The sequence below is a fragment of the Castor canadensis genome, chromosome 1 (genome assembly GCF_047511655.1).
Source record: "Castor canadensis chromosome 1, mCasCan1.hap1v2, whole genome shotgun sequence".
Lineage (NCBI taxonomy): Eukaryota > Metazoa > Chordata > Mammalia > Rodentia > Castoridae > Castor > Castor canadensis.
The window spans coordinates 65,040,060-65,051,828 of record NC_133386.1 but is presented as its reverse complement, the minus strand read 5'-3'; the positions used below and the strand labels follow the sequence as shown (position 1 = coordinate 65,051,828).

General features: G+C 38.5%; 1 protein-coding gene across 1 annotated transcript; it reads right to left on the bottom strand.

Annotated features, from left to right (window-relative positions):
* Positions 1–4,359: 4,359 nt before the first annotated feature.
* On the bottom strand, positions 4,360–11,033 carry Ndufaf4 (NADH:ubiquinone oxidoreductase complex assembly factor 4). The gene is made up of 3 exons (XM_020181172.2): positions 10,618–11,033; positions 10,178–10,281; positions 4,360–6,268 (listed from the first exon to the last, which is right to left on the bottom strand). The coding sequence occupies exons 1-3, from the start codon at positions 10,892–10,894 to the stop codon at positions 5,984–5,986; spliced, it is 666 nt and encodes a 221-aa protein (XP_020036761.2). The 5' UTR covers positions 10,895–11,033; the 3' UTR covers positions 4,360–5,983.
* Positions 11,034–11,769: the final 736 nt, after the last annotated feature.

Sequence of the window (11,769 nt, the reverse complement as noted above, 5' to 3'; positions counted from 1 at the left end):
TTCACTGTAGGAGCAGGAAGGCTGACACAGAAATGATTGAATAAAAAATAGATAATGGTCTAAGGAGGAATGAATAGAGTCAGAGTTGATTACACTATGACTTTATGCAAAGGTTTCTCTATACTAGTGATGATCTAAACAATACATAGGAGCCCATTTGTATTATTTCTGATATGTGTAGCTTAAAAGCAGCGTGATTAAATATTTACTGATCTACATAGTCATAATGCCATTTGTTGAAAATAAGTTAATTTTTTAAAAATTAAAATTGAGGTATTATACAAAATAGTGCAGTATAAAAAGCAACATTGAAAATGAAAGGAAATTATTAAATAAAATTAGTAATCTTTGTTACACAGTTCAGTTAAATTATTGGATGATTTTAATTATATTTACCTTGAAAGGAAGAGAGACATTTAAGAACAATTCTGGCTATGTGTCCCATACAATATATTACAAAGTATATTAAAGGGGCAAAATTGCTCAAATATCATTAGCTCTGAATAGAAGTTTTACTGCCAAACATATATGTATTAAATTTAAACATACATGTATTAAATGATCTATCGTCCTGGAAATAGTAAAAGGCCTGAGGGTTATTTTAGAAATTGTTGTATTTTTCCACATTTTTTACATGGGTTTGTCAGTAATCAATCCTGCACATAAATCCTCTCATTATTTTGCTTACTTTGGAGCCATAAATAGAGTTAATTGTTAATCAGGTAACTTTCCTATTTCAAAATTAAATAAAACATTGCCAAAGATTATATTCTCTCATGCAACCAAGAAATTTTCTTGCTCATTAAGACTGCACTCTGTTATCCATTTCCTTTCAGCAGGGATTATATATCAGCTTCCAGGTATTGGTCTACTTATATCCCATCTTGACTGAATTTTTGTTCCAAAACTATTCATCTTTACACTAAGTTCCTCTGGCCTTTCTCCTCACAGGCAGTAGAAGAAATGATTCTATTTCTACCTAGTATACATTTCAGGACATCCATAAATTGAAAAGCTACAGAACTTTAATTCTGCTCAGGATCCTGTTCTAAATACTGAGCTCCTCTACTAAAATTCTGCTCATGTGTGCTCCTACATCATGGTTTGTTCCAGAACAGTCTCATTCCAGCATACAAGAACTGCCCCCCAAAGTACAGTGAAACCAAAGAAAAGAGGCAGGTAGATCTAGAGTTAACTTATTTGGGACTTACTGATAGAAGCATGGTCCTAGAATATAATGCTGCAGAATTGCTAAATATTGCAAAAACTTTTTCAACTCCTGCTTTGTGCGAGTGCAATTGCCTGAATGGTGGATCCCCACTGTTAAAGTGAGAGAGAAACGTCAACAAATTTAACCCATATGGCTGGTATGCCTGCCCCTTATGAGTACCTGGGGGCTCTGGCTCCTGCCCTAAAGATCACATATATTTAAGCTGTACACCTATATGCTTTACTGCCAGAGTTCATATACAGACAGAAAGCAATGATGTTTTACATACTACAACCATTAAACCCAGGGGAAGGGGCAATTCAGTGGGGTGGAGGATAGATACTCAAGTGTCTTGAACAACAGAATAGGTTAGCTGTTTTTCTTGCCACAGTGTGAAGTCTCCAGCCCTCCTAACTTGGTCTCCATCGATCCTGTTGGGAGTCTGGACCTGTGGTCATTGCTTATGCTCTGAGTGGGAAGGAAATATCTTAGTGCAGTACAGTTGGTCTCTTGGTCTGGTATGCCATTTCACTGTTTGTTTTTGGAATCACAAATGGCCCCTGTGCTGTTGACCAGCATGGGTAATCACCATCCCTCAGCTGTTGCCGTGCTATCTAATAGATAATGCCACCAGGATTGTCTTTCTGAATGGTACAGATACACCTTTACAAATCCCTACTAGCTGCAGGTTTTTGCAATTTTTGCTGTTTTCCCCAGAGCTTGTGCTTTTACCAAGACAAAATGTGTGCACATTCCTGATGTTGCGCACCTCATGTCACACATTTCTCTAAGGATTTCAGTCTGGCCAGGCAAGGTGGGTTTGCCTAATAGAATGGGTATCTGTTGCTTCAATAAGCCATTTGTTGGTGTGTTCTTCACCAACTAACTGCCTGGGTATATGGAAGATAAATGCCATGATGTTTTGGGGTCCAATTCTGGACAGCATGTCTTGTGAAATGGGCACAACTCACTGTAAATGTGACATAAGCATCCATAATCACACTTAAGTTTTCAGGACCTTTGATAGTGGCAACAGACACTGTGAGCAGGTGATAAAATCCCAACCCACTCTAATTATATGGGCTCTCCAATTTCAGTGGCCTGACAGTTTATTTTACCTGGTATTTATTACCCAGTTAGAGGTGGACAGGCTAAGGTCCCATTTTGCTCCCCCTTTAATATCACCTTTTAATACCTAAAATTACCCCACTGAGGTCTGTAATGTCTTTCCTAGTAGAATATTCTTACAATGTTTTTTAGGGACCAGGAAGATTAGTACCAAATATGGCACTAAGAGGCACTGTCTACCAATTACTTGATTAACATTATCTGTTTTCCTCTGAGGCTCTTACCTCATATCCATCAGTACTTCCTAAGGCTCCAGGGAACATTCTGAGTTGCTGGGATTCAGACTACATTAAGCACCTGTATTTATCAGAGTGATGGTCCTTCCCTTGTTCTTGGAGGACAAGTCAGTAGAGCTCCATGAGGCTTCAGTGACTCAGTACAGCCTTTACTCACAGGAAGTCAGGGGGGATCTATCCCATGTAGCCAGCAGTGCTAAAATGTGGAAATTCTTCACTTTCCCTTACAAGGGAAGCAGGATGGAAAGATTGGAACTGTTAGTGTAAAAACTCCTTCCAAAGATTACATAAGGCTGCTTAGCCTTTTTGTGGGGTGCCAGCATGAAGCAAATCATGCAGCATCTGCTATCTTATCATAAACATCACCTCCTTTCTTTTTTCTCCCATTTTTGTCTCTTATTTTTGGTCAGACTTCCATCCAGACTCTCCCAGGTTGTCAATAGCTTCACAAAAATTCAGTTCAAACACTGGGCTCAAGAGGGAGAGAAAAGAGCTGTACCATTCTTAATGAGCATTTTGGTAACAGTTTTTCTTTCTGGCCATAAAACTGCTTTATCAGGTCCTTGAAACACCTGGGTATAATAGGCTTGCTGTGTTTAATTCCCACAAAATACCTTGGGCTTCCTCAATGCTTTCCCATGGAGGTAGCTGTCCCAAAGATCCCCCTCATTTGACCATGCCTGTCATACCCAAGGCAATGTAAACTTCAGAAAATGATTTCCTCAGATTTGGCAGGTACCACACATATGCCCAAGGGCTTGAATGAGAAGCTTGTTACTCATTTTCTTTGCTTCCGTTCTTGCCAGAGAAATGCCATTCTCTCACCATCAAGGTGCGAACTCAGGCCTACACCTTGAGCACCTTTTTGTGATGGGTTTTTTCGAGATAGGGTCCTGTGACACTATCTGCCCAGGCTGGCTTTAAACTGTGATCCTCCTGATCTCTGCCTCCTGAGTAGCTATAATTACAGGCATGGGCCACTGGTGTCTGGCTGAATACAGAAACCTGCTGAAATCACCGTAAGGTAGAATGGAGAAAAATGAAGGGGATGAACCAATTCAAGATACAATACATATATACATGGAAGGATCATAATGAAACTCTGTGTGTTAAACAGACAAAAGTGTCTTTTTTTCAAAATCAGAGGAAAGGATGTAAAACAGGTCACGCCCGGAGGCTGGTACCTGGGGCAGGGATGGGGGGTGGGGTTAGGGGACGGATATAAGGAAAGGTTGTAGGATAAATACAGTGGAAACACTATGTACTCATGTATGAAAATGGACAAACACCTGTTGAAACTGTTCTTAAGAGGTATTAAGAATGATGGAGGGGATGAATCTAAATAAGATACATTATAAACACTTTTGTAATTGTCACAATGTACCCCCAATACAACAATAATGTAATTTTAAAATTTTGTTTTGTTTCCTTTCTTCAAACTCCTTCAAGGGCACACTTCATCCCCTGCTCATCTTTTCACAATGAACTTTAGATCCAGACAATGCACAGATGATCAGTACACACTGGCCAGCAATGGCTCACTATTTTTAAAGCACTGCTCATCCAGAGTCCACCCCTTCAAGAGTCTCCCAGAATTACTAAACCAGTCTCTCTTAGCAGGAGTTAACTGTTTTAGTCAAGAAAAATTCCAAGATGACATAGCTACTATTAGTGCTGATATCTAAACCCACATTTTCTGAAGGTTAACTCCATGCAGTTTCTGTGACACCACCACTACCAAATTGCTCAGCCATATGTAATAAAAAGCAATACAGTAGGCTAAAGAATGATATGGAAGTACTTTATCATGACACTAAACAGAAGTCCTATTTACAGAAGCCTAATCATACAATGTACATTGCACAGGAAAATGGCTCAGAAACAGCAGTACTAGTGATTTAAGTATTAATTGCACAAAGGAAAATGGTTTTGACTGATTTACAATTTTCAAATACAATTTCATATTGAACAGAATTTTCATTTTTTCTTAAAAGTACTGTGTTGAGTCAAAAATAAATTAGGTATCATTTATTCACAAGCACTAAATTTGAAAACAAGCTTGCAACTTCCCCCCACAGTCCATTTTCTATTTCTTACATTACTATAAACACCTCATTCCATCACCTGGCTGAATTCCTGTGATTTCCATACCATGTTCACAAGAATCTCTGGGAAAGCAGTGATGCCTTCTTTTGGAAGTACACTGATAACCCCTATTCTTCCAAACTTCCTCCTTCTGCCCTTTTGAACTATGCTTTATTCTTTTTTGGCATAATAGAAAAAAATACCAGTAGGATTTTGAGAACCTAAATTCTAGGCTTGGCTATCATAAATTCCAGAAATTTAGGCCATGTATCCTCCTTAGGAATTTGTCTTCAACGGTGTCTAGTGCTTTGCAGTCCTTTATTATCTCATTTATCTTCACAACAGCGCTAAGACTTGTGGAAGGCAGTATTATAATCATTTCAGAGTAGAAATTCAATCGTAGAGAGGTCATACAACCAACTCAAGATTCCATAGGATGAGCTAACTTCATGCAATCTTAAGATCGGAGTACTGATATATGCTGTGCTCCTAAGCTTACTATGTGAAAGAACAGTCATTCCCCAGGTCCTTTCCAATGATCACATTTTATGCTTCTTCTTGTTATTTTTTCTCTCAACTAGCATGAGAATTAGAAAATATGTATTTGACCAAATTGTACTTACCCTGGTTCTTTTAACTATTCTTTAATTTTTCTTGTATTTCTAAATTAAATAGAGAAAAGGTTACTTTTTGAAATAGTTCTCAGTGCTGCCTGCCTTTCTGAAAGTTTCTGCAATTATCTTTTCTGTTTGTCAAAGGAGAGATACTTTACTAACAACATAAATTGCTTTTTATAACTTAAGAAATTATCCTATACTGAACATCAATCAAAACAAAGGAAATCCTTGCCAATTTCTATTTCCCAGAGTAGTAATAAAAATGCACTTTCTATTGATTTCATTTCTAATCTCCTGTCTTTATTTGGGAAATACTGTTATTCTCACTAACAAGAAAATGTCAGTGAGTCAGGAAAGCTCTTTTAATATTCCCTACAAAGATTGAACACCCACACTGGAAGATGAAACTTTGAATATTAAATGTGCAATTTAGGTCATGATGTAATACGTGTCTAAAATGACATGTTATCTTTCGTTTATAATAATTTTACGGATATAATGATTAGTCACGCTGACATATACAGAGAAATCAAAATACATTCTATGAGAAATCCTGAAAGGTCAAACAGCTCAATAAATAGTATGCTCTCCAAGTAGGGAGAATCAAACACAATATAATCGATAGAATTTAATATTCTAAAAATAAGGACATAAACAGGACATGGAGATGGGAAATACACAGAGGAAAAGTAACTTTGTGATTTTCTTCATTTTGATTGTATTGCTTTCTTGCCTTCAGGAGGGAAGACTTTGACTTCTAAAGTAACAAAATATTTGAGAAGGGAATTTACATCTTTCAGTTCCAAAAGGTATTCTTGTGCTATTTTCTCAGCAGTCCATGTTTCTGGAGAAAGTTTATGATTATTCAGAAGTGTCAATGCCTCTACAATGGAAATTTTGCCTTTGGGAATGTTTGTAATATCCAAATTAAAGTGAGGGCCTTTATGCAATCTGAATTCCTTTGGTGCTTGTTGGGTTTTAGCATCTTTTACCTAGAATCAAAAAAAAAAAAAAAAGTCTTTTAGGATAAGAGAAAAGGTTTGCATTTTTCCTTATGCTCTCACATCTTCAGTTGCTCTTCAAATAAACACTGCACATACACATCCCCATTTTTCTCACTGTAATGAGCCACACTGCCTTCTCAAAAACATGGCTCATTATCATTACCATTTTAGGTAGCTCAGAAAACAACTGAACGCATACCACTCCATTCACCACATTTCATATACATAGTTCCTATGAACATCCCTAATCTGAAATTCAAACTTCTCCAAAATACAAAAATTTCTGAGCACCAACATGATGCCACAAGTAGAAAATTCCACCTGACTTCTTATGATGGGTCAGTCAAAATGCAGGTGCACTAAAAATATTGTATAAAATTACCTTCAAGCTGTGTGTATAACAAGCATATGAAAAATAATTCAATGCCCCTAACAACTTGAATGAAAATATTCACAATTCCTTGCCTCTTCTGAGAAAATGTTTCTAATAGAAACAAAACACTTATTCACATTCATTGTCCCATCTGTCTGTCTCATTCATGATTAATCCCTGCATTGGTGGTGTATATTCCATTCTCAATACCTAGTCATTACAATTATTCCCTTTTTCTTTTCCTTTCAATTGTACTCTGCCTGTGCTGCTTCTTGGCCAACACATAAAAATTCTGTAATCACTAACCTCTTTTTCAATTGGCATATATTAAATCGAACATAGTAACATAGTCGCTACCATTTTAAATCTTCCAACAAACCCCAAATCCACACCCCTTTTATGACCAGTTTCCTAATCTTTAGTTAAGGTTTAACAGACAATGACATTCACTCTCTATTATTGCTTAATTTTGAGGTAGTTTTCCAACCTTATTTGAACTGGCTATAGTAGCCACTGTTGACCACATCAATATTCTTACAACTGTCACCCCCCCTTGGATTCCATGCCACATCTTTCACAGTTTTCCATGTTCTCCCAGTGGCTCCTTTTCTTTCTTCATAGACCCTTTTCCTTCTGCCATCCCTTAAATGTTATTATGCCACAAGTTGTAGCTACGGCCTCTTCTTACTCTAGACTGTCTTCCAAAAGAATCCCCCACATGCTCCTACTTTTCACTATAAACAACATGGAATGACTTCCAAATCTGGCCCTCAGACCAGACCTTGTTACTGATTCCAGGTCCACATCCACAAATGCTTAATGGGCATCTCTACTTGGATGACCTGCAAACATATCAAACTCATCTAAACTGAACACAACTAAACCTAAACCTACCTCCAATTCTACCTCCCCCACTAAAACAATACCTCCTCTGCTAAAAACTGGGGACTACACCTGACAGACACATCCGTCTCCCAAAATCATTACATCCAATCTTCATCCAACTCTTGTTAGTCCGGCTCCTAAGTGAACCACTCTCAACCCCTCACCCCAATCCCCTGTTCTATCACTAAACACCCTAGTCTGTGCCAATGCCATTTGCAGCAACTATTGCAAACTGCTCCCAGCTGGTCTTCTCTAACTGGATAAAGGGCTCTTCGTTCTCTCCCAGCCTACTCTCGAACCTGACATTATTTTTTGATATTAAACTCTTCAGTGACTTTTATGGCCCTCAGGATAAAACCAAAATTCCTCAACAAGAACATTCATGATCTGGCACCTGCCACTCTTCTGTCCAAACTCATTTATTCCAAACCTACCTGTCACGCTTTCTTTCCCACAACTGTATGAACTCTACCTGTTCTCCAAAAGCACCACTCTCCTCTTCTCCCTTATTACATCAACATCGCTCTTCCAAATTTCACTTCCCAAAACTCAAAGCTGCTCATCTTCCTGTTCCACTCCAAAGACACCTTTATTCAGATTTTCCCTTTCCCTTTAGTATTTAATATTGACACTGAAAAAAAATCTGACAAAATTGAACATTCTCTCTTAAAAAACCCCACAAAACTCTTAAAACTAAAATGTTCCAAATAGAAAAAAAGATTTTTTAAAAATCGTAAACAAGTATCATTTTATTATAATTCACACTGAAACATTAGCAGCGTCCTATGTAAGGAAGTAATGGATGAAAATGCCCTTTTACTGCTATGTTCATGATACAGACAATATAATAGAAGAATTAAGAATAGTAGAAAGAGAAAGAAAATTATAATTCCATACAGATATACATCTTTAGAAAAAGTTAAAAAATAACAGAAAAACTTCTACCTAATGGAAATAACCTAGCAATGTAGGTAACTACAGTATAAAAATCAAGCACTTTCTGATACATTAACAGTTAAAACCTCAGGGGGAAAACAAGAGTCCACTTAATAGTTAACTTTCCCTCTATTCCTCGAAGACTAAATAATTAAAAGATATTAACCTGTCTCCACTTAATCTGTAAATTCTAATTTAATTGTACTCAAATCCAAATAGGACTTATTAAAGAAACTGTTAATTTGATTCCCAAATTCACCTGAAAAAAAAAATGTGAGAAAGAAACTTTTGAAAACGATGAAAGTCACCAGACACCAAGATACATTATAAAGCTCTATTAATTAAAATAGTATGATTCTATAGAAAAAAATAAATAGAATTGATGAGACCATAAACAGACCCACCTGTGATGTACAGCAGCATTTTAAGGAAGTAGAAAAGGTATGCATTATTCAATAAATTATGCATTTAGACAATTTGCATCCATTTTGAGAAGAGGTTTAAATTAATCTCTTCTACCTACTAAATACCATATTTAATGCCAAATAAGTATTTACATAACATATACAGTCACAGAAAATGGTATGATTTAGTAAAAATATGAGAAATAATACTTGGAAGTATTACTCAATTTCATTTAAAAAATAACAAAAAACAGGCACTGACCCTTACATTTTTTATGTGAACATTTGATAAATGAACCCTACAATCACTACTACATGCAATTTACAAATCTTATTTTATTTTTCCTTTCTGTAAATATTATATTAATAGCTATATTTGTGCAGTCTATTGCCTATTTACAGATAGACAATACAAAAGAATTTAAAAAATTCTCTTTAAAAAAAAGAAAAAAAGGGGGGAGTTGTGATTGGCACTTTCTTGTCCTTTAATCAAACTCTTCTCCTGACCTAGAACCTTCCTTGACCCCACAAACTCTAATTCATCCTTCAGGCCCGAGTCTAAACATAACTTCCTCAAAAGCCATTCCTCATCCTCCTATTTAAAATAGGTCCTTCAGATATATTCTCAGTGTCTATAATTATGTACTGATGTTTGCTCATCTGTTTAAAGTCTGTGTCCTTCACAATACCCTAAGTCCTTGTGAGAGTAAGAACCATATTTGTTTTGTTCATCACTATATGCAAAGCAATGGTACTTACGTTAAGTGCTTGACACTGTAGCATGGACTTACACATAGCCTATAGACTTGTACATATTATTCGATGGATTCCCATTTTGAATATGTTCTGTGATTCTCCTAATTTTACATATTTTGTCTGAATACATCCTTAAAATAAATACCCCCACAAATCCAACACTAAAGAAGTTATTGAAATTAGAACATACCTCAATTTACAGAAGAGTAAGAAAATAGTACTCTAATGACAACTACAAGTACCTTAAGCAAATCCTATAAATTCTGAATTAACGTCAAATAATCCACACAACTGCATTCAATCAACACCTTCACAAGTTGTTTAGTCTTGGTAAACATACAATGAACAAAGGCGAATCTGTCCTGCTAGACCACTGCATTAAACCCGGCCCCGCACTGGGCTGGGGCACACCAACCAGGCACGGCTACACCTGCAGAGCATCACGCTTTTACCTCCTCTTCCACACTTTTCCTAATCATTTTCCTAGAGGCCCAACGTAAGGAAGCAAACAATTTACTTAAATTAGAACACACATTACATTACCCGCAGGGAAGACTCGGGATCTTTGGAGTCGACATACACGTCTTTTAGTAATGACAGCAGTTTGTTATCTTTTCTAGCAATCTCGCCCTTAATTTCTGGACGGTCTATGGAAAGAAACAAAAAGGCCACATTTAAGACAATACAAATTTCTCTAAGATCCTGTACACTTAGCGTAAGACAACCCCTTTAACTTTTTTTTTTAATAAGCATAATCATGTTGACAGTTCGGAAGATAATTTAATGTAAATCGAATCCTAGGCCAGGCTCGGCGTCGGTCTGTGGAGACACCCGGAGAAAACTGGTCGCCAGACATAAGTGACAAAGGGTCAGCGAGGGTACAGGCCACAGCCGCGGGAACCACGAGGCCTGGGGGTCCAGCGACCTTTCAATGTCACCTTCCCGCGCACGGCCGCCCAGAGCCGGCGCCCCGCATCACTCACGGCTCAAGTGCTCTAGCAGGAGGCTTTTGGTGGAAGGGTGCCTGGGAGCCGTGGACGGCTTCAACTTGCTGATCTCCCGCTCTGCTCGGTTCTCCAGGTTGAAATTCCTGACCGCGCGAGTCACCGAAGCCCCCATAGCTTTACAACATGATGCCCTTAGGTTCACGACACACGTGGGAAAGCACCGGCACGGGTGACCTCTGGGCGCACGGAGCATGCGCACGTCTGGGGTCAAACCGGCCGCTCGCCGGGAAACGGGAAGTGAAGGCATGCGCATCGCCCCCTGGCGGTCAGGAGGCCGCACACCGCCCAGAGAGGAGCGCTTCCTTCCGGGGCGGGCGACACGCCAACCACCGCGGGAGGGGCGAGGCCTGAGGCCGTGGACGTCCAGCAGTCTCGGCGCCCATATCCGCGCGGTTAGTCAGTCGCCCGGAAGCTCTCGACTATTGGATGCGGGACTTCTGCAGACCAGAATTAAATCCCCTGGAGGGAGACCGATCATTGGTTAAAGCTGCCCACGTGACTCCAAGTTGCAGAGTAGAGACTCAAAGTCCTGGGGAAGTTGGTCTTGAGGTCGTTTTACAGGTACATGCCGAAGGTCAAAGGTCTCCGCCCTTCCCTGCTTTTGTGAGAGGAAAATACAGAATGGTAATCATTCTCCCAATGAATGTCCTCAGCCGCTCTTATTTTTCAGCATCCTTACCTTCCTGGCCCCCTGTCTCATGCATTTCCGAACCACCGTTGTCTCTTTTGTGTTATCGTTTACATCGCCTTCTCTTAACTCGTTTTACCTAACGGGATACGTTTTAGTTATGCTTTCCTTTCCCGTCTCTTCATTTTTATTGCATAAGCACTGAGTCACCCTATTTCTCATTTCTGCTTTTAAGCTTGAGAGACCTCGGTGTAACGTACTGAAAGCCACAGTCAATATATTAGGGGGGAAAAAACGAATATTACACATTCATTCTCTAATTCATCGCTTTCTCTCCTCCTCCTCTCTCTTTCCCCTGTCTCTGTTTCTGAATGGGTTTCTCTGATGCTATTTTATTTAAGATTCTTTAGAAATATTTATTAATCCATAATAAAAAGAAACCCACTAGTAAGGAAGTAGTAGTTACCGAAGTCACAACATTTTTCATAGTCTGTGGCTGT

Bases quoted from the DNA above. Each gene is read 5' to 3' on its own strand.
- Ndufaf4 (XM_020181172.2), bottom strand. From the start codon at position 10,894: ATGCGCATGCCTTCACTTCCCGTTTCCCGGCGAGCGGCCGGTTTGACC. The intron at 10,282-10,617 runs GTGAGTGATGCG...TTCTTTCCATAG, and splicing joins CCTGCTAGAGCACTTGAGCC to ACCGTCCAGAAATTAAGGGC. The intron at 6,269-10,177 runs GTAATGTAATGT...TTTTGATTCTAG, and splicing joins ATCCCGAGTCTTCCCTGCGG to GTAAAAGATGCTAAAACCCA.